Raw genomic sequence first — 23,981 nt, forward strand, 5'->3', positions numbered from 1 at the left:
GCCCTTTTGCCAGCTGCCTGGTTTTGTGTTCTTCCTTCACTCACTGTTAACCAGGAGTGTCTAAAGACACAACATTCTACCACCCTGTGGCAATGTGACCACTGTTGAGTTGTGGACACTTTCAGGGTCTACTTTTCCCCTTTTTATGGTTTTCTCCTAGCATGAACACTGTAGGTGATACTCAAATCTGTAAACTTGAACTTGACCAGTTATTTAGGCTTTGGACTCCACCTTGATGACACTAAACTTTAATTATTGTCATATAAGAAATCTACAACTCCTCATCAGAGGCCACGGGAACGCTCTTATCATCACATACAACGGGGAGTTCTTGGAAATCTTCTGTAAGGTTTGTGTCTTCTTGGGAGAGCTGGTCACTGCGTTTAGCAACCAGCGCCTCAATCTTCTGCTCCTTTTCTGCTAACACTTCTTCGAGCTGAGTGATCTTCTCAGTTTGCAGGGAAAGCTGGGTGGACAGCTCCATGATCAGGCTGATCTTTCTGTCCCCTTCTTCCACAGGCGGGAGACCTCCATAGGGCACTTCTACTGAGCCGGATGCTGAAGCAAAGAACAAACAAACAAAAGAGGAAAGTCATTTTCATCATCATTTCCAGAAATCGGAGAGGGAAGACGAAAGTGTTTCGTTTCTCATGTTCTTGAGAGGCAGACCAGATGTTACGTCATCCAGTTAGACACACTGAAAACAGTCTAGATCCCGTGAGGAGAACGATTCAGGGTGCTCGTGAAAGAGCTTGGAAGTCTCCGGAGAGGGACCAGAATCACTCCTCGTCAACTCTTAATTTTACTTCTTTATGTGCATTTAACTTTCAGACAACTGTGGGAATAAGCCGACCTTGAAAGACAAACCCCAGCAAGAGCCACGCCAAGCTTCATTTGTTCCTTTTCCCAAAGAATCATTCATAAGAGGAATGATTTAGATAAAGGAAAATGTGCTTGAAATCAGATGTTTATGTGTCTGAACAGGAACAACAAACCTTGCCATTTCTCCTTTTCGGGGAGATGGTCTTAGAGAAAGACTGTCTTCCCAGGCCAAGCTTCAGAGTTGCTAGGAGTATAACTTGAGCCCAGGCATGGAACTCTTTGCATGGGATCCATCACAGGGGTTCAGTTCTTTTAGGCTGGCCAGAATTTTAAAATAAAACTGAGCATCCTCTAGGACATCAAAGTTTATCCGGTGTCATGGCCCTTGGTGAATCTCTGAGCTAAGGGTGAAGAATGGTTGATATAACTGAGAGCCCACGGTTTTCTCCATCCTCCAGTGGAGACAAGCCCAAGGACTGCATCTGCTATACTACAGCCATGGATAAATAGACTTTCTACACAAGCCAGGAGTAATGATGACTCATGCCTGTCTTTCTAGCATTCAGGGGATAGGACAGGAGCAGTGCCATGAGTTCTAGGCCAGTCGAGCATATAGAGTGAGACTAACTACACACACACACACACACACACACACACACACACACCTACTACTCCTGTAAACCCATACCTGTTATTGACCATTGGCACTTCCTTAAAGGGTCTCAGGTGGACTCAGGTGAAAACTTGAACACCTAAGACACAAGGATGTGCAGCATCCTAGTGGGTCACAAAAGTGACAAGGAGACACCAATCCATTCTCTAATCTTAGAAATTATGATTGTCAGATTGCTAAAATTTTAAGACTATCTGGGAAACTTTAGTTCTCATTATGAGAAAACCTAATGCTAGTATCGAAGAGTGTGATAACTTGTTCATCTCTCTTAAGTTAAAGAGCAGCAAAGAGAGCTGGAGAGACACTCAGTGGTCCAGAGCTCATAGTACTCATCTGCATATGTGTCGGGGGGCTCAAAACCCCCTGCAGCTCCAGCTTCTAGAAGGTCTAACACTGTCTTCCAGCCTACACGGGCACTGGCACACATATAACGTAGATTCGCACACAGAGATGGGTAACACACACAAACAAAAAATAAAAATAATGTATATATATTTTTAAAAAAGAATAGTTAAAAAGTATTACAGTTTAAAGAATTATTTGGTTCATGGTCTCTGTAGAAGGCATATACCCTCCAGCCCAGGAGAAGCTGTCCACACAGCAGGGGGCTTTTCTTACTTGCTGACATACCAGGGCCCTCCCTTTTACATCTAGCCAGAGCTGTGCTGGCAACGACAGCAACTACACATGCCCAATAAGCAACTGAATGCCGCTATTATGAGTTGAGATATGCTATCAATGTGAAAGTCATTAATTTGGGAACACTTAGCTTGGAAAAATGTGAACTGTCTCATTAACTTTTGTTTATTATTAAAGTAGTAATATTTTGGCTATCTTGCAACAGAAAAAAAAAGCATGATATTGAGATTTCTTTCATTCACGGACTCTAACTTTAAAAGTGGCGATCACACGGCTTGAGTGTGTGAAACCCTCCTATTCTTGTGGATTACTGCTGGGCAGGCATTTCCTGCAGGTGAAATCCGGGTGGCTGTGGAACTTGCAGACTGTGCTTCTCTGCTCAGCCCTCACAGTCGTTATTTGGGAGGGAGGATTGGTCACTCTCAATGGATCATTTTTCCGTGTCCCCTGCAGGTTGAGGCAGGGAAATACAGGTTTGCTATGGGCTCTTACGGGCTGAAGGAAGGTTCAGTAATAGTGGAGAGAAGGAGCTGGGAATGGGCAGCAGGGAAGTGGGTGGCAGAGGTTGTGAGGAAGAGCGGCAGCAGCCTGGGGTGGAGAAGCCAAGCTTGGCATCCTGGGGCATAGAGGTGTCTCTAGAGCTCCAGACAGTGGCCCTTGGATTAGGTTGGCCGCTACCACTTTCCACTTTGACCCCTCTGTCAAACTTTTCTCCCCACCTTGCCTTTAAACTGGTAAGTGAAATGAAAAACCAGAGTGCAGGATCAGTCCAGAGGGTATGTGGGTCTAGCTCACTCTCTTTCCTTTCCTGCTCCCCTCACCCTTTCTTTCTTTCTTTCTAAGATAAATTAAAGCAGATACAGTGAAAAGTTTAGACAGTCTGAAGAGAACCGGAGTACGCAGCATTGTGTATAGATGGATACCTTGGCTGCCTGCTTCTAAGGATAAAGGGGCAAAACTGCAATAATGGGATGCCTTACCTTGGTGACACTAGATAGTATATCTGTATTCTTGCTCAGAGAGAGAGAGAGAGAGAGAGAGAGAGAGAGAGAGAGAGAGAGAGAGAGAGAGAGAGGAGAGAAATGGAGGGGAACAGTGGGCCTCAGATGTTGCATCACACACTAGGTGTCTCAGGCAATGGGCATTGTTTCTCATAGCTTCCAAGGTGGGACATTCTAGATCAGGATGGTTGGGCTCTGCGGAAGCCTTCTTGGCTATAAATGGTCTCTTTCTATGTCCCTGTGATGAGGTGAGAGACTATAAGTTCAGCAGAATCTCTTCCTCCTCATTGTCTTTGACACAGGGTCTTATATGTAGCTCAGGCTGTAATAAAACATGTGATTCTCCTGCCTCTGCTTCCAAAGTTCTGGAATTACAGGCATGTGCAATCACATCCAAAAAGTATTTATTTTATGTGTATGGGTATTTTTTTTAACATACCCATAAGCCAAGGTTTTCATCTTGGCTTCACATTTTTATTTATTTATTTTGATTTTCAAGACAGGGCTTCTCTGTAGTTTTTGGTGCCTGTCCTGGAACTAGCTCTTGTAGACCAGGCTGGCCTTGAACTCACGGAGTGCTGGGATTAAAGGCGTGTGCCACCACTGCCTGGCCTGTGTATGGATATTTTAACTGCATGCGTGTCTGTGTACTATGTACCTATAGTCTCTGCAGAGGTAAGAAGAGGGTCCCCTAAGACTACGGTTGCAAATCATTGTGAGCTGCCATGTGGGCGGTGGGAATTGAGCCCTGGTCTTCTGGAAGAGCAATCCGCTCTCTTAACTGCTGAGCCATCTCTCCAGCCACCAGTGTCTGTTCCTAAGGGCAGTAATACCACCACAGGGCCCTAATTTCATAACCTCATCCCAGCCCAATTTCCACCACGTTCATTTCGTTTTATTGTCCTGCTGGAAGGCGGCCTTCAACATTGAGTTTTTGGAAAGGCATAATGGGATCTGTGACCCAGGAAGCTGACGCTTAGAGAAAGAGGAGACAAGCACTAGAAAGCTGAGAAAAGGGGAGCCGGCAAGACCCCTTAAGATCCGCTCTCTGCTGTCTCTCAGAATGAAACGAAGATGCTGATGCGGAGACAAGCTACTGGGTATGTTTGCCAAAAGGAGAATTTCTCACATGAGTAATTTCATGGTTAGGCAATCTCGTTAGACATATAACAGAAAAATATCTGCTCCGTTTCTTGGTTGGGATAAGCATATGCTATGGTGTACATGGATAGTGATATTTTATTTGTGTTTTATAAATAAAGCTTGCCTGACGATCAGAAGGTAAAACTAAGCTACTAGAGGCCAGGCAGTGGTGTCCCACACCTTTAATCCCAGGATGTGGGAAACAAGGCAGATGGATCTCTGTGAGTTCAATGCCACGATGGGCTACACTAGGTCGATGCGGAAACAGATCCAGGAGGTGGTGACTCACCTTTTATCCCAGTACTAGGGAGTCACATGCCTTTAATCTCGGCACTAGAGAGGAATATAAATTGGGACAAGACAGGAGCCCACTTTCTTTTAGTCTGAGGATTTCTTAGAGGTAAGAGCTCTCTACTGGCAGGCTGCTTTGCTTTTCTGATCTTCAGGTTGAACCCCAATATCTGTCTCTGGGTTTTTATTATCCATGTGATGGAGGAAGGTCATTGGCTAATAAAGAAACTGCCTTGGCCCATTTGATTGGCCAGCCCTTTAGGTGGGTGGAGTAAACAAAACAAAACGCTGGGAGAAAGAAGCCGAGTCAGGAGTCGCCATGATTCTCCCACTCCAGACAGACACAGGTTAAGATCTTTCCTGGTAAGCCAGCTCGTGGTGCTACACAGAATATTAGAAATGGGTTAGATCAATATGTAAGAGCTAGCCAATAAGAGGCTGAAACTAATGGGCCAGACAATGATTAAAAAAATACAGTTTCCGTGTAATTATTTGAGGGCATAAGCTAGCCATGTGGGCGGTCGGGTGCCGGGGATGCACAGACCCGCCGCTCATATTACTACATCCATGCTCCATATATGTGAAGGAAAGAGGACCTCAGCTGCAGTTGCTTGCCATCTACTGTTTGAGCCAGGGTCTCATTTTTTGCCAAAATGCTGTGTAATCCACACTAGGGAGCTTCCAGAGACTGTCATGTCTTTGCCTCCCATCTAATGGCAGGAGTGCTGGGATTACCCATGTTTGCTCTCCAGGGGTTCTGGGAAGCGCTCTACCCACTGAGCCATTCTCCCAGTCCCCTACTTGTTCAAAATGGCAAAAACTTTGCAAACTTCCCCAGAGTGAGGGAACGTATACCCTAGCTGTCTTGAAGATTGTCTCAGCCGCCCTGGGTTAATTTTTGAACTCAGCTATTAATCATTGCTTTTCCTTCCGCTCAACAGTAATCTCTCCTTTGTAACAGGAAGGGACAATTTTCTCCAGGGTCCCAAAAGCTTACATGTCCCAAATTTCAAACTCTTGCCACTTCCCCAGACTTCTGCTGGCGGACAGATAGGCCCACCTACAAAGTCATGGCTGCTTGGACATGGAGGGTCTGCCATCTGACCAGGTAACTAAGGTTTCATTCCATACCGAGAGTTTCCAAGACAGAGACAGCCACAGGCAAGAGCATGTCTACCTGTGAGAAAGGCACAAACCTGACTAGCTACAGCTGGAGTATGAACCTACCACTCACGCAGGAGTTTCTGTGAGCATACAACCACTTTCATTATCACCCCTGTTTTTACCTACATTTAAAATAGAGGTGAATGGGCTGGGCTGTAGCTCCTTGATAGAGAGAATTCTTGCCTGCATGCACAAAGCCACGGACTCAATTCTCAGCCCCTCATTTTTGCTTTTTCTAGCAATTAATGATTGGGTCTCTGCACACGGATCATGAAGATGATGTGATGTTGACTCCTGCAGCCATGCTATGGGGCAGGGGACAGGCGGTCCTATGAAGCCCTAAAGGACAGGGGACAGGCGGTCCTATGAAGCCCTAAAGGACAGGGGACAGGCGGCCCTATGAAGCCCTAAAGGACAAGGGACAGGCAGCCCTATGAAGCCCTAAAGGACAGGGGAAAGGCAGTCCTATGAAGCCCTAAAGGACAGTCAGGATTAGCATGAACAAGCACCTCACCAGGTCCTCACTACAGCCGTTTATTTTTCTCTTTGTTTTCCAAGCGGATGCTGAGGCTGCCAAGTATTTACTCAATAAGAAAGACTCTTAGCATTGAGGTGATTAAATACCTCATCCTAGAGCCACCCAGGATTACTGTTCAGCCTCCAAGACTGTGCCAGCATCCTCCTCTGAACAAATGCCCATCACTCTGAGTCACTTGGGGCTGGTTTTAAAAGCTGTGTACGCTCGTCAACAACTGCCGGAGAGTCCAGGGTTCACCCCTGGTCATTCTTGGGCCTTTCAATTGGCACGCCCGTAGGCATATACCTCTCCAACTTAAATAAAAAAATGAAGAAACAGAAACTTTACTATTCTTACTAATCATTTGTGAATGGAAATTCTCCGAAAGAAATGGTAACCCTGCACCCCCCCACCCATTATTGTACTTTACCGGCAAACACACAGATTGCTATTGTCTTGAAGCTCACTCTCTCCTGTGGCTTCCGTGTTTTCTTTTGCTCACAAAGACTGGTCTCTACGGTGCCAGACATATGACTTCAGAGGCTTTTCAATTTCCTTCTACCAAGCTGTGCACACTTAGAACACTTCTAAAGTTGGCACTTGTTAACTGGCTTGGCAAAAATAAGAAACACTGTACAAATAGATGTGATTATTAGATAGGTCTGGTTACTTAAAAAAATTGAAATATGGGGCGTTATTTGTTATCAGGTTTTGATGCATTGTAATGATGATCAGAGATACAATAGGACTGCATTTTCGAATGAAATGTTAGACAAAGTAGCAGACTAAAGAGAATGGAGAGCTTATAAAAATCTGCCTCTTTCCCCAAGTGCCTTGGAAGATAAGGAATGCCTAGTTGAAAGCACAGCAGGACCCTGCAGCCCCAAGGATGTGACTATTTTACCTCCTGAATCATTTGGAGGAAGTCTGAGAACACCGCAAGGATAGCAGGAAGGAAAACCAGGGGCCAGAGACTGAGCTGGAGGTCATTGTTCTCGTGTGCAATAGAGCCCTAGGCAGATGTAATGCCCGTGTGACCCAAGCATCCACAGCAAGACTGCAGGTTGTAGCCTGAATACAACAGAAACTCCCTTGGAATAGGTCCCCAAGCATGAGAAGTCCTTCTTGAGTTGTTGGTCAGGACTGTCCAGAAGACTCCCAAAACATGATAGGTTATTGCTGTTGCCTTGGCTGCCTACCAGGGGTTGAAGATAATTTCTCATTGCTGAAACATATACTTCAGACACAGAATCTGAAGAATTTGAGCTAGAGCAGACCTGACAGTCTCCTTCCTGAGGTTTAGCATTCATGATATCAAAAGGTACCATGCAGGTTCCAGAGGAGGAAAACAACTAATAGCCCTGTTCTGTTATATGACACCTATGAACTTCAACAATGGCCACCATGGCACAACAACTCTGTGTGCAATAGTGGCGCACATGTCTTGGTGGTAACCAACATCTCTCTGTTAGGACTTAAGGCCTGCTCAATAAGAGGGAAATCATGCCTGGTACTGGAAACCTAGCTAACTATCCAGAGCCTGTGAGGTTGTGGGTCTTTGTGGAGAACCTATGACCTCCAGTTTACTAAGCCAGCATAATTCTTAACTGCATCCTAAATGTGTATTCTTATACCCACAGAAAAGTGTAATTCTTACTCCTTGTCAAAGAAAATTCTTTTGAAACAGATGGAGACTGCTTCAGAAAACCACAGGATATCAAAACACAGAGAACAAGGTATCATGTGATAATCAGCCCCCACTGGTAGATTTACACCACAAATCCTGCACATAAGGCTCAGGAAACTGAGAAGTGGAAAAAAAAATGGAAGAAGGGGCAGAAAAATTCTAAAAATCAGAGAAACAGGAAATCCAATGAGAGATTGTATCTCCTAGAATGTCAGGGAAACTAGACTCATGAAATCTCGATTGCATGGCTGTCAAAATATGGCAACGCCAATAGACATGCTAACATGAAAGGGGGAAATCCTATGGGCCATCCCTAGACAAAGAACTACAGGCAACGAAGGAGAATTGAGAGCAGGGATGGGGCATAGTCTTCCTCAGGGAAGAGTACATTGATGGCTATCCAGCAGCACAGCATGGTTATCAAATGGCAAGTGGTCATCTCTGAAGTCATATACAAACAAGTAACATTGTATGGGCAGATTAGGTTGTACACACACACACACACACACACACGCATGCACGTACATTCCTTAATAGTTAAAGAAAAGCTGACACGAATTTGAGAGAGAGCGAGGAGTCCCATGGAAGGAGTTGATGGGAAGAAAAGGAAGAGGGAAAACAATGCAATTGTGTTTTAATTTCAAAACAGTAAAGTTAAAATGAAGTTTAAAAGATGGCACTTAGATTTCTTCCTGGGCACATTTTCCCCCTTCTAGTAAATCTTTGAACTGTGAAATTAAAGTAGTAATGATGATAGGAGAAACTCAGAGTAATAATTTGATGTCATAAAGGATCTACAAAACTTGCCTAGGAAACTAAGTTCCATAAAGTAGAATCTAGAGAGGGGGCACCCGAGGATACACAATACACTAATCAGATTTAGTAGAAACTATAGGGAAAAAAAAATACTGGACATCTAACATGATCAAGTTTAGTTTGCTGAGAGCATGTTTCTGTTAGATTTGTCCACTAAGATTGCCACCAGTGAAGCCCTGTTTCCATTACAAAAGGAGACAGCTCTGGTCACAGTTTGTCCTTATGCCCCATCCCCAACACACAAATGCTTCTACAGATCATTGGGACAGGGCCACCATTGAGTCCTAGTCTGTCATTAAGTCTGGGTTTGCTTATCAGGAAGAACATAATTCTATCTACAGGCAGGATGATCCTGGTTAACAGCTGCTGGTCAAAGCAGCCCCATCTGTCTGCAGTTAGCTATGACAATATCTTTACATTATAAACCTAATTTGTCTCAACAACCATCTTCGCATTTCTCCATGAAATGGGTTTAATTGCTCAAAGTGTAACTTGGAGCTGCGGCACTAAATGAGTTGGTGGGAATTCCTGTCCAGGGCTGGTTCCCTTTGTGCATTAGCCAGGAGTCACGTGGTATAATGCAAGAGGTTTTCCTTTGTTAATCTCTAAGTGGGGGCGTGATTTCTCACTGGGAAGTCATAGTAATTCTCTTTGTTTGTTTTATATATTTCATTTTGAGGCAGGGTCTTTCTATGTAGCCCTTACTGTACTGGAACTGTCTATAAAGACCAGGACAGCCTCAAATTCTTCCACTTCCCTCTGTCTCCTGAATTCTGGGACTGCACATTAATTCTACAACAATAAAAACATACTGTCATGATCCTGTACACTGAATCTAGTATCTCTGAATATTATCTATATTATCTATATCTTTAGATATTTAAAGAGAATATCTAATATTCTCTTTAAAAAGAGGCAAGCAATGCCTAGGAGATCTCAGTCCTCCTTGAGATCTGTGGGTTAGATTCTGGAAGCTACGAAAATGATTCCCAAACGTGACACCCAGGTGATTAAGCGGACTTGACACTACTCCAGGGCCCAGCCGTGTGACACTGCCATATTCTGTGCACAAGTTTGAAGGACGTGCACTAAAGACTCTACCTCACACCGTGAAGCTCTTCTCCTCACCCACTAACCCTCATTTGCTGCTCTCCGTCCTTGGATTAGCCCTGAGATGACAGCACTGCCATGACCTTTACAGCCCCCCAGATGTAGTGTACAGTCTAGAATCAACAGATCTTGGCGGAAGTATTTTTCTTCTTAAAACTGGGCATAAGACATGATAAACTGCAGTAACTACTCTAGTAGCTGAAGAATAACAAAGAATTTATTTGAGTGATTCAGTTTTTTTTTTGTCCTAAACACTAAATCCATTGTGACTTGTACCTGCCTACTAACATCATCACATAACTCAGAGCAAATCCTCCCGGCTGTGAGCATCCCATCTCTGCAGCGCGATACTGCTGACATTTGTTACCGAGACTTTTGTTTATGTGAAACATGGAGCAGAGGAAGACATGCAGGTTTCACCCATAATTCTTAGCAGACGGCTTTGAAATAGAGGTACAGGGTTTGCAGACTAATATCCCTCTCAGAGATGTCTACTAAGATGTGGAAAATAACACTCCTAAAGGATACTCCCATCCCAGAGAGTAGGTGACTTTATGTGGCAGAGCTCCTTTGCAAAAGTAACTGGGGATCTTTGGATGGAAGAGTCACCCTGCATTACCGTGGTAGAGAAGGTAATCACTGGAGGGAGGGGTGTGGTCATCCAGAAAGAACTATCTGGAGATGCTGCACGTTATTTAACTGCAAAAATGCCCCACACAGGCTCAGGTGTTCGAACACTTGGTTCCCAGCTGATGGCGCAGCTTTGAGATTTTATGGCATCCTTAAGAGGTAAGGCCTAGCTGGCAGACTTGATCACTCAGTACAAGCTTGTGAGTTATGAGTTATATATAGCCTGGTTCTGGTTCTGACCTGAGTCAGTCTCCCCTCCCCTTCCTTCCCCTCTTCTGTGCTCCCCCCCCCCTCCCCGCCATGATTTGTGAAAATGTAACAAGCTTAGGTGCAGGCTCCTGTGACTCCAGCTGAAACCCCACCTGCCATGCCTTCCCCATCATGCAACTGAGGCAAACAAAGCCTGCTTTTCCTAAGTGGCTCCTTGTCAGATATTTGGTCACAATGCTGAGAAAACATCTGATAACGCTGTGCTGCCGGCTTTGGAGATAAGAAAGGTACCCAGAGCCAAGACGCGTCATTGACCTATAGAAACTAGAAAGTACCAAGGATCATGTTGCTCGGGACTGCTAGTGAGGATCCAGCCCCATTGCCTGCTGGCACCCTGATGGTAGGCCAGACACAGTTGTTTTGAACTTTTGACCTCCAGAACGATAAACCAATACAACTGGGCTGTTTTAAGTTACTAGGTTTGGTTCATTTGTCGTGACTGCAATAGGAAATCAATAGAGTACAAACTCGCGCACCCCAGAGTAGTGGGAATCGAGCCCAAGAGCTCACCCGGACTGGCACAGTGCCACTCAGGCTCATGCATTTTAACTGAAGGGTGTTGGAGACTTCGCTCAATCCAGAAAGTTTTGGATCCCAAGGTGTCGTCTCCAGTGGAGTCTTAAGACACTGTCACCCCTGACTTCTGTAGATGTTAATGGTTTCACACAGCATTCAGACTTCCTCCTGCTATCTTTAAAAGGACAGAGAATCCTTCATTATTTAGTCACTCCAGGGAGGTTTCCAGACGGCTCTCCTCCAATTGTCTATGTCTGGAATGGCTTTCCTGATACTCGTCTCACATTAACCCAGTGCAATCTAGATTTTCATTTTTGTTTTGGGATTTTATTTATCGGAAACAGACTCTTTCTATGTGACCACACAGGCTTCAACCTCCCCAGTGCTGAGTCACAGGCATGCATCACCATGCTGAAACCCTCAATTTTTCTTTTAGTTGACACGCTAAACTTGGCCATGTGAATTTCCAGTGCCACTAAACTTGAGTTTGCTTCTCATTCAACGTAGTTGACCCCTAAACCCTCCACCTATTGACAACACATTCTTTCATTGGCTTTCATAGCATGACAGGACTCCTCTTTCAAACTTAGTAGGTGGGGAAGACAGAAATGAATGCTGGGAGGAAGAAGGCGGAGTCAGAGGCACCATGAATCTGCCACCAGAGTAAGACATCCTACCGAAACTTAGCCGGTAAGCCACTTCCATGTGCAGAAACACAGATTAATAGTTTAAATAGGTTTAAACTAAGATGTAAGAGTTAGTCAATAAGAAGTTAGAGCTAATGGGCCAAGCAGTGATTTGATTAATACACTTTCTGTGTGGTTATTTCGGGGCTAAGCTAGCCAGGATGCTGGGATGAACAAGTGGGCCCTCCAACAACAGAGATCCCATCATGTACCTATTTGCTTAAGGTAGAATCTTAGAGTTATTTTGGATTTCTCCCTTATTCCTACCCTCTTCCAGCTACAGTATGTGTGTGTGTGTGTGTGTGTGTGTGTGTGTGTGTGTGTGTTGGAGATTGGACCCAGGATCTTGCCATGCATTGAGTTACACCCGCCAGTGCTGGCTATTCTATTGCTTTATTATACAGTCCCATTGGTTCACACTTTTAAATGTTTCCTAGTTGTCTATCTTTTCCCCAGTTAGGTCCTAAAATGTACTTCTGCAACTCCCTGCTATGAATAACTGGAATTTTTAAGGCAAAATCTTGGGCTCTGGCAGCCCTATTTTACTAGGTTCAGCCACGAGTCCTAACCACCAACTAAAGAACCAAATCATAGTGAAAAGCAGAGAAAGGTGAGTCACACATTGTGTCTCCATTAAGAGAGGACCAGTGACCACAAGTCCTTCGTTAGGGTAGTAAAGGAGTCTTGGGTTTAAATAGAGGCCAAGGGGTATAACTTAGGGAAGCAGACTTGGTTAAGGTATGCTTCCACTCAACGCAGTCACACTTCTGGTTCCGCAAGGTGGTTTCTAGAAGTCCACACGACTGACATTCTTTCATTGCTTAAAAGATCACATTGCTCATTTATGCTCTGGGGAGCCTCTTGCCGTCATGGGTAATGTTCTTTATCTCAGGGCTGATCCTAACCCTCAAGGTTTTGTTCTTCCAACAACCCAAGGGAACTGCACTTTGGGGATTACTATCTCTGACCTTTTGTCCAGAGTAAAGAGATCAGATAGACAGAACAAAGGCAGCAATGCTTTTCACAAAATGTGCCTTTTAACAACAAAAAAAATCTAAATGTTTCACATGTCTATATAATTTTCATTCAAATCCTATGAGCTTGAAGACTGGATCTCAATCTCTACAGCTACTGAACTATAGTTTCTGAACTCTGTCTTTCCTCCTGTTTACATTACTTTATGAAAATAGACATCTGTATGCTGCACACTGGTGGGGTTCACGAATCAGATGACAGCAATGGACTTCGAGTGGTATGCTTGAGCCCTTGGACATTTATTCTTGGAACATACAGGGACCAATTCAGAAGGGGGGGAGAAAAGTAACAAAGTTCTCAAATGTATGAGAAGCAGCAATAGAGTAAAGTATGAGGACCTTGCCCACTGCAGAGGAAAGGCTCAGATAAACCAGTACTGTTTCTCAGTCCTCCCTCCAATGTAAGCAATTCTTCCTTCCTTCCTTCCTTCCTTCCTTCCTTCCTTCCTTCCTTCCTTCCTTCCTTCTTTTCTTCCTTCTTTTCTTCCTTCCTTCCTTTCCTTCCTTCCTCCTCTTTTCTTCCTTTATGATTTTGAAATCATGTGGCTCAGGCTAGTCTGAAATTCCCTATGCAGTCCACGCTGCCTTTGAATGAGCAATCCTTCTACCTCCATACATTCTAAGTGCTAGGATTACAGATTTACACCAACACACCAGTTTAACTTTATTTTAATTAACACTGTGTTCCACTTTTATTCTGTGAAGCTTTACTGATCATAAAATAAAATAAAAAAAATAAAACAGACCCAGGGATGAAGCTAGAGCCAGAGATGTCTATTTCCACATTCAACTGGTGGCATAAAACACCTTGTTCTATCATTATTATTATTATTATTATTATTATTATTATTATTATTATTACTGTCTTATATAGTCCAGGCTGATCTTGAACTTACTGAGTTATTGATGCCCTTGAACTTCTGATACTCCTGACTCTACTTCTCCAGCACTGAGGTTATAGAAGAAAAAGCTGAGTGGGAGACAGGGCAGGAAACACTGGGGGAGGTGGAGGGAAGCAGTGGTGGATGAATATGGCCAATATACACTGTATAAATGTGTGAAACTTTCACAGCATAAAGTATTTCAAATAAAACAGAAACTGCCCTGCTTTCGAGGGAAGCTTGCAGACTGCAGTTGTTCCAATTCCCACTGCCTGTGAAATGCTATTCCAATTTTATCAACTCGATTTTATTTTTTTCAGCGTCAAGATGTAATTTCATCTTGAAATTACAAGAGATAATTCAAAAGTGGTAGAGAAACTCTCCCAGAGGAAGCTCAAATGAGCTTTTCTTTCTCTACAAAACCTCCTCATGTTCAGTACAAATGGTAACTCTCTTAGACATTTTCCTCGCTAGATATCTACTTTATTAGAAAAATTATATTTTTTGAGAACATTATCACAGCTAATCATTTTCAGTTTTGGCTGAAATGTTGCAGGATATTTGATCATAGTGTGAACCCCAAGGTTCTGTTTGTCTTAATTGAATAAAATCAACCTTAGATCAGGAGGTGGAGACAGCAACTAGTTGACAGGAAGTAATCATAGAGAGTCAGAGGGAGTCTGGAAGATGGATAGAGAGACACACGGGAAGCAGCAGGTAGGGACTTTGAGCTTGGTGGTCGTTTTTGGTTTGGCAGAGCATCTTGCTGAGACACCAGCAAAGAGGTAAGGTCAGGTAGTTGTTCCTCAACTCTCTGAGCTAGCCGGTTTTCACCCCAGCCTCCTACTTCCAAGTCTTGCTGATAAACAGAATGATAGAGATTTAGTTAAGAACTACATTTGGTGGCAGTGGCAGGAGGCAGTTCTAGCAGGACATCAAAGTCCCACTGGGGCCCTGCCTGAGAAGTGGGTCAGCAACTGTGAAGCCCTAATTACCGGCAGAAACCGCAGTAGGTTCAGGTACAGGTGTTGTGCCAGAGGGAAAAGCAACACCTAAATACAAAGCACTTTACAAAAGTACAAAAACTATTTAGAGGATTGATGAAATACTTAGCAAAACACTTCTGTATTGGTATAGGAAACTTCATTGTCTGTGTTTGAAATAAACTGTGCATTAAAACAGGAAAACAATATAATACTTAGACATATCAAACAATTTATATAAGTGAAATCATTTGTTTGTGTCCCTTATATATTTTATTTTATTTACTGTTCCCTTCAATCTTTGCGTGTATGGTGCATGTGTGTACACAAGTGAGTGCACACCATGACAGGCTTGTGAAGGCCAGGATTAGAAGACAGCCTCTTTGTGACTGTCATTGCCTTCTACCTTGTGACAGGGTCTCTTTGGATGCCACTACTTATGCTAGTTGTCCTGAGACACCACAAGAAATTTTGGTTATACAGTTTATCACAGCAATAGAAAGCAAATTGGAATAACAGTCTTACTAAGCTATGAACTCTGTGAGCGGCAATAGCAATCAGCATGGCAAGATATGCCCATTGCTCCAAAAGTGCCATGAATGATATGGGGGGTAATGGACCACTTTGTAGTTGAATGTAAGGCAAGCTCTGCAGAGGAACAAAACATGGCTGGTACTATAAATCTGGCCAAGAACACATGGCTCAGGAAGCCTTAGGTTCTGGGGGTAAACCCACTACTGTTATTTTGCTAATTGGACACAGTATTAAGTTGCCCTCTAAGTACACATCTCTGCTCTTCGATCTGTGCAGCTCCTTAGACTTCATAAGAGAGGTTTCTTTGTGCAATGGAGGGTAGTTAAATGCAGTAACTCAGAACTGGTCAAAGTATGGAGACTAGGTGTCTAGAGAGTGCTCAGCAACAAACAGGGCTCCTGCATCTCACCACCTCCTCGCAAGGTTCAGTGAGGCTCAAGAAGAGGATGAAGAAATGTTACAGGAGACAAAGGTCAGGGGAGATGAGAGTGTTTCAGTCACTGTCGTGTGGCGGTGAAGAGATGTCATGGCCAAGGCAACTCTTAAACGGGTTTAATTAGGGATTGGCTTAGAGGGCCAGAGGCTTAGTACATTATCATCATGGCAGGGAGCATGCTAGCAGGGAGCATGACAGCAGGCAGGTGTGGTGGTTGATGTGGTGGATGTAAAAGCTACATCCTGATCCATAGGCTGAAAGAGAGACTGGGCTTGGCATGGGCTTTTGAAACCGCAGCACCCACCCTTAGTGACATATTTCCCCCAGCATGGCCACATCTCCAAATCCTTCTCAAATAGTGCCATTCCCTGATGATTAAGCATTCAAATAAATGAGCCTCTGGGGTTCATTCTTAATCAAATCACGGCAGTGAGACAGGGTCTTGTAGTTATTACAGAGCCACTGAACTCATGAGCTCATCGTGGCTGGGTTTGTCTGCACAAGATCAAGCCAGTCAACATTACAGCGTGGAAGAAGAAGGGGCTTAAGATTCCCTACTCCCTGCATCCCAGCTGAGGAGCTATTGACAATTGATAGATACTGGGAAAGGGACAGTCACTTCGTTAAATAGTATGGCCGCTGGTAGCTCAAAAATGTTCCAGTGAATGGCCCTACTCCCATGAGTATGTGGGAGACGTATACCAGACTCCATGAATTATAAAAGAAAGAGTACATGAAGTGTGTGTGGGGGGGTAGAGAGCAGAAGGGAATCTAAGAGGAGATAGGGAATTAATAGGATTATAATACATTATATCTGTGTATTCACTTCTTAATAAGATGTTATAATTTTAAAAAGCAAAAAGGGTCACACAATAGGTCACATGTCTCATTTGTTGCAAGGAGGCCACTTGTTCATTTCCTGGCTGCTCAGTCCCGAAACAATCACACAGAAACTATATTTTTTAAATCACTGCTTGTCCCATTAGTGCTATCTTCTTATTTGCTACATAGTTTCTCTCTGACTCCTCCTCCTTTCTCCCAGCATTCTCTTTAGTCCCTCCCCCCCAGTTCTGTTTCCCTACACCTGTGCTATAGGGCCAATGCAGTTCCATTATTAGCCAATGATATTCACAACATACAGAGGGGAATCCCACATCACTAATTTTTATGTTTTCATCTATTACTCATTCATGATCCAGCAAATGTAAGAATTTTAGGTATTGGCAGCAGGGTTATCATGAAGACTTGTGGGTATTTCTCTGACTACTTTCCCAAGATGGCCCTCCCAGTGTCTTTTGATTTTAACCACTTGAATAAACAAAGACTTAGAGCATGCCTTCATTTCAACATCTCAGCCTTTTATTTCTCACTTAAGAGATGTAAATTTAATTTACATCATGTAGTAATGGGCCAATACAATTCTTAGAGCCAAATAAATAACACCTTTAAATGGCAAAGTTTGCCTAGAATTGAGGAAATGCATTTCTTTTTCGGATTTAAGTCATCTTTAATCAATTGAGTAAGTTGATTTTATACTTAGGATTAGTCTCAGGGAATCAATACTGTTTGTGACTTTAACAGTCAGAGTGACTCAGCCACATATAATATGGCCCATCTATCAGCAACTTGGACAAAGGAAGGTTATCATTTTACGTAGGTGAATCTGGAGAATTCCAGGGTTAGTTCATTTTGTGGCTTCCTTTGTTTCTGACCTATTTGCAAGATTACTACAGTCTTCAAAGATCTTTGTCTAAAAGTTGGATGAGAAAGAAAAATCCTGTCTTATCTCCCATATAAGGGGTGGTAAACTTCTATGATGCTGGCATGTTTGTACAGTCTCTCCCCTGTGGTGATGTTTTATTCATGCTATAACAAATAAAGTTTGCACAAAGATGAGAGTGTGGAGCCAGACATAGTAGTTAGCCATAGAGGCCAGGCAGTGCTGGCATACACCTTTTATTCCAGCAGCCAGGAGACAGAGGCAAACAAATCTCTGCGAGTTCAAGACCACCCTGGTTTACAAGATGTTAAACCAGTCTAAAAATAGAAACAGAACTAAACAGTGGAGGCTCACACCTTTAATTCCAGCACTAGGGAGGTGGAGACCGAAATGATATGGTTGAGTGGAGAGTGGAATATAAGGCAGGAGGAGACAGGAGCTCAAGATTCAGTCTGAGGTTTCATAGAGACGGCATTTAGTCTGAGGACTTGTAGAGACAGGATAACCCACTGGGGCCAAGGATTTAGTAGAAGTGAGAACTAGCAGCTGGCTCCTCTGCTTCTCTGATCTTCAGGCAGCTTTACTTGTTAAAGCACAAACAAAATATCACCACACTCTCCTTCCCCTCCCCCACCTTCTCTATTTCTGTTTGCTCGCAGAGAATTAGTCCAGATATACCTTTTTAATTCTAACACATTTCTAAAGAAGTTTTGAAAAGAAAGATTCCCCATGTTTGGTGTGGCTAATGAATATTCAAGTTCTGTGTTGTGTGGGGGGAAATTCCGAAAGCATATTATTTGCCTAACTCATGAGCACCATCGGGGTTCTGTTAACGAAGAAGAATAGCATCTTTTGTGTAGGTGACTAGCAGTGTCTGCCACTGAACAAAACTGTTTTATTTAAAAGCCAATAATAGTGTATCCTTCAGGATTATTTTTGTTCAAGAAATCTGAAAGCCCCTTCCTAACCGGTGTAAGCAATGAAGAGAATGTACTGGCTCCAGAGACAGTGGTAGCTCCAGGCAAGGCTTGAACTCATGGTGTCATGAATGTAAGCGAAATTTGTCTGCTTCTGGTCTCCCTGCTCGTTCTTTACAAGGCCAGATTCTTCTGTAACCCTGTACTATTTTGAGAGCCGGATGGTAGCCACCATCTTCTAGGGACAGACCTCTTCCAGTCCAGTGTCAAAGAGAATCTATTACTGCACTGGTCACAGGAAATCAGGGACTTATCTTTCCTATAAGCCACAGACATGATCTCATATTTCATTGTTTCATTTAGTTTATGAGATTATCTTGGCATCAGTGAAGGACCCATGTAGTTCTTGTTGCAGCTTAAGGCTTACTGTTAAGTGTTTAAGGGATGTAATGTGTACCAATACTGGCCTGACAGAAGTGGAAGGAACCAGGAAGCAGCAGCATGGATAAATGAATGAGCATGCCCCCAGTGATCATAAGTCCTATATCGTAGGCATTTTCCCTATAAGAATTTCAATAAACTGAATAATTGTTTCTAGAAGATGGCTTAAAATAAAGACTTGAAATTCAACATTGTAGGAAATGTATAATAAAATCTAAAGCAGTAAATAAAACCCTGGTGGAATGAGCAGAGATTTCAGTTATAGTCAAATTATTTTGAAAAAGATGAAGAAGCTATTCATGCTAGATACTGATGTTGGAGTAATTCGATTAACTATTGTAAAATTTTATGCAAAATCTAGTTAGTTCAGTTCATATTTGACTTTAATAGCTATGATTAGAAGATATTAAAATATCAAAATGAACAAGAAATATTTAGTAACATATACATTTCAATGGGCAACAATGTCTGAGGATAAGTGTATCTGTGTGCAGGGAGGAAGTATAATAATGTGACCCTCAAGTTAACAGGATAACCGGTTCTTGGCCAAGCAGCAGTCTTCGTAGCTGGCCTTAGCTCCCCTGAGAGTTGTATTCTGTGGAAGTCATCCATTCTGTCAATATAGTAGAGAACAGATAAGGCCACAGAGAAATAAAACCGAGAGAGGGAAAGCTGTAGGAATGAACATACATCATCAGATAATTTAGCTGAGGCTGCTTCGGGTTGGAGGGACTCTTTCATGTGACAGGACTGTCCTAATGCAAGGCACAATCTTCTGCAGAAGCTCTCCTGGAAAACCCATGCTCAGCTGTAGATCTTTGAACAGCTATAGGCAGGGAAAGGAAGAACCTGTCTTAGTTATAGAAACTACAATCCAAGACTGTGAGGTACCACGTTCACGTGCACCATGGATAGCACAGGACCCAGGAGAAAACTGCAAAGACTGCGGAGGTATGACAGGCATACAAAATAGGAATGAGGCTGGAGAGGAGACTTGACTCAGCCACCAACTGCTTAATGAATAAGTTAAGGAATAATAGGAATAATAATAGGAAATTGGTGTTGCAACTACACATTCGAGTCAAGGTAAACTTAGAAGTATGATCTGTTTTAACCTACAGTGTGGGTATAAGCACTCACCCAAGTCAAAGTTCTGAGTGAAGAATGTTTCAACTATAGACCAAGCCCTGGTAAGTCAAAACTTTTAGAGTGGTAAAATTAAATGGGCAGCATCATTTTCTAGGCAGTGCTAGAACAATCCAGTCTGGATGTGTACTATCTTCCATGTGATATAACAATCAACTTCTCTCACTTTCTCTTTATACCGAGAGATTAGTGCCGCTCTCAACTTCTTGCAATAGATGGGAATTAATAACAAGATCCATAACTGGTCAATATACAGACAATAAGAGACCAGGGAGCGTTTATCCCTAAATGGGAAATTCACATCACACCTTCTCCCAAAGCTCAGACCACTGTCTATGTAGGGAGGGGCAGAAAGACGGTAAGAGTTAAAGGGAATAGACACCTATAGTGAAATGGTATTTGCTAGACGTGATAGTATCGTTTCACACATGAACTCACATTGGCTGGGACTGCTTGGTTAAGATCAAGTCAGCATAAATGGGGAGGAACTCAGGAAGTCCCACCCTTATCTGAGGAACTATTAGCACACAGTGCCTGCTGAAGAAGAGAGAGTTGATTTTCTTTGCACGTGGTCACTGATAGAACACTGGTAGCATTACCTGAATTTGGTGGGTTTAAAGAAAAGAGACCACATGCAGTTTAGAAGGGGAAGTTATGGTGGGGATAGCGGGGGAACTGGAGGGGAGGGAATAGCAGTTGAATAAGGACAAAACACATTATGCACGTATGGGTATTAAATACAATATACTCTTAAATATAGTTAATAATGTTGAATATATTCTCAAATATATTTAAGAATAAAAGACCTAGAGCTTCCTAGGGAACTAATTGGGAAGACATGAGCCAAAGAAGAAGGATGAGAGAAGGTAAGAGGGAGTGGAAATATGATCATAATACATACTATATATGTATGTAATTATCAAAATGTATACATTAATTAAAAGATAAAGAACTACCATATGTGCTGGTCAGTTTTTTTGTCAACTTATGCAAGTTAGGGTCTTCTGGGAAGAAGAAACCTCAGTTGAGAAAGTGTCTCCTTCAAATTGGGCAAAAGACAAATATGTAGGGGTATTTTCATGATTGATGATTAATGTGGGAGGGCCAAGCCCACCGAGGGGTGTTCTGCCCTGAGCTGGTGGTCCTGTATTGTAGAAAAAAGCAGGCTGAGCAAGCTAGGGGAGTAAGCCAGTAAACAGTGTTTCTCCTTGGCCTGTGCTTCGGTTCCTGCCTCCAGGTTCCTACTTTAAGTTCTTGTTCCGCTAAGCTGTAAAGTGAGATAAACCCTTTTCTCCCTGAGCTGTTTTTGGTCAGTGCTTTATTACAACTCTAGAAAAACAAAGTAGAGCCCAATATGACTCAGTTATCCCATTCCTGGGGACACATTGCAAGGACTCCATGTACTCCCTCAAGGACACTTAACATACCCGTGTTTACTGCTGCTGTGTTCACAGTCCCCAGTATGCAGAACCAGTCAAGAATCCCACCAGCAGATAAATGGGTAATAAAAATGTGGTATGTAGACATCACAGAATTTTACTGAGCCATAAGTAATAATAAAATTATACAAATTTTAGGAAAATAGGTGGATCTGGAAAACATTTTATCAAGCAAAGTGATCCAAATTCATGAAGATGAAAATTATACATTCTCTTTCATTTTTGAACCATAGATTATAACACACACATATATACATTTTTAATATATATATATTACATATATACCTGAATACAGATAGGAATAGATGCAAGCAAAGACTAACAACTAGAAGGGAGCCCAAGATGTGGCAAAAAAATGATGTTGAGGAATATGGGAGAGGATAAATGATACATGTAAAATTAAAGCAGGAAGGGGACTCTAGAGAAAAGGTAAGTTTAGGGGGTCTAAGGAATAAGGGGAGACTATAATCAACTAAAACAATGTTTCTTTAAAATACCACAATAATACATAATACTTTGTAGGTAAGAAACAAACAAAAATATCTTAGTGTTTGGCACATACTAATTGCTCAAGAGATGTTAAATACTGTTAATCCCCCTGTAGGCTTCTAAACCATTTTCTAAATTTCCCCACGTTTCTGTGGATCAGCTGATGTTCTGTGAGGACAGTCACTCAGCTCTCCTTTCTGTGAGTCCCCAACCCCTAATCCTAGTTCGCAGATTCCCAGTCCCCAAAGCTCTGGGGATCAAAGTTTCCCATGGTTCATCTGGAGGCAAAACCCAATCTATATGATCGCAATACATTTGGCAATAAAACCTGATCTAAACAGGGAGTCTATTTACAGTGCTTAAACATCCCATCCAGTGTAAATATTGGTATATTCCAGGATGGAATGTTGTCCCAGGCCCTACCTGATTGCCTTCCCAACCTGAGAAACTCTACGTTCTGAGAAGCATGGGGCCTCTCAGATTTAGACAAAGGTTGTAGACCCGTAGTGGTTGGGTAGGCAGTGGAGAAGTGATTTCCATCTGTGGCTCTGTGAGTCAAGATTTATTAAACAAGCAAGCGTATCGCTCCATTTATAAACACACTGATCCAATCAGCTTTCCGGATCTGAGAAATGTGAGCCTTGTTTCCTCCAGGACATTCACTATCAAGGTCAATCTCCCCTCCCACTTGCTCTCTCTGCTCTAACTGCCAAGGACCACTTATTTTGGTTTGGGAACAATTTTCAAGTTGGAATTATTCCCCTCACCCATTATTTTACTTCCTACCTTCATCTCTATGCGTGTCTGTATAAGTACAAAGTTAAGCAGATGTCAAAGCCCTAGGAACATCTGGCAGAAGGATTGTACCTCTGTCCCACTCAGTCTCACGCCTGGAAGGCGTTCCCTCCCAACTCCACCTGAGCTGAGTGAAGACATCAAGAAGCCTGTCAGTGATAACTCTATTCTGTCCTTCCCATTACGGGAGAACTATTGGCTGAAGACATGTGTCGTCTTCGGTCTGTCCATCTGGTTCTGCTTCAGGAAGGGACAACAGATCACAATCTCAGCAGCTTGTTCTTGTTAACTACTCCAGATCTCCGGAGATCTAGGAGAAAATTCTTCTAACTGTTCACCTTCTGCGGTGTCTCTAGAGTGTCTAAAGTCTTTGCATGCATTTTAAACCTCTCAGAACAGACAGCAACCACATCAGAGCTCACTAGGGTAATGACATCTGGCTTTGAAAATCTGATCTCACCTCTCTTTTTAACCCAGGCACAAGTGTGGGGAGAAATGAAGTTGAAGATCTCCCTTGCAGGGAACTCTGGGTGGTTTCTGTCTTTGATGTGGTAAGAGTGGAGGCCTCAGGATGTAGGACTGCTAGTCCCCATGGGACCAACAGGGAAGAGGCAAATTTTTTTCATGTTAATATGTTAATCCAAACAAGAGGTACAGTTAGATCACAGGAAGGTAGAGATGCCATTTTAAACACACAACACACACACACACATACACATACACACACACATACACACGCATACACACACACACAGAGCAAATGGCATTGCCAGCATGCAAGTTCTCCTTAGGCCCTTTCCTCAACAGCACTGTGGATCCCGGAGCTTCTTTGGGTTTTAAGTTCTTTAAAATAAGCGTTAGAAACTCTGCTTTTACACAATTAGCCCAGGCCACGAGCTAACAATCGCTGAGACTCAGCTTGACTTTTGTTAGACTCTCAAACTATTAATCTTTGTCCTCAAATCATGCCATCTCTGGAAATTGCACACAGTCCCTTTGCTGTTGAAAATGCCAGCGAGCTATTACTCTGGCAAGGGAAGGCTTTTGCATTGTTTGATTTCCTTAGGAAGCCACACTGAAAGCACCAGAACTCCATGAGAGCTGGGCAGAAAATGGGGAAATGGCCTGAAGAGAGAGAGCACTTGCTGCTTTTGCACAGGGCCAGAGTTTGTTCTCAGACTACACACTGGGTGGCTCATTG

General features: G+C 42.9%; 1 protein-coding gene across 1 annotated transcript in view; it reads right to left on the minus strand.

The window, feature by feature from the left end:
- Positions 1-271: 271 nt before the first annotated feature.
- Positions 272-23,981, minus strand: part of Ccdc192 (coiled-coil domain containing 192) — a 183,853-nt gene continuing 160,143 nt past the window's right edge. Inside the window, exon 7 of the mRNA XM_057789268.1 lies at positions 272-558. Coding sequence (XP_057645251.1) covers positions 272-558 — 287 coding nt within the window. The remainder of the gene's footprint in view (positions 559-23,981) is intronic.

This window comes from Chionomys nivalis, chromosome 14 (genome assembly GCF_950005125.1).
Source record: "Chionomys nivalis chromosome 14, mChiNiv1.1, whole genome shotgun sequence".
NCBI lineage: Eukaryota > Metazoa > Chordata > Mammalia > Rodentia > Cricetidae > Chionomys > Chionomys nivalis.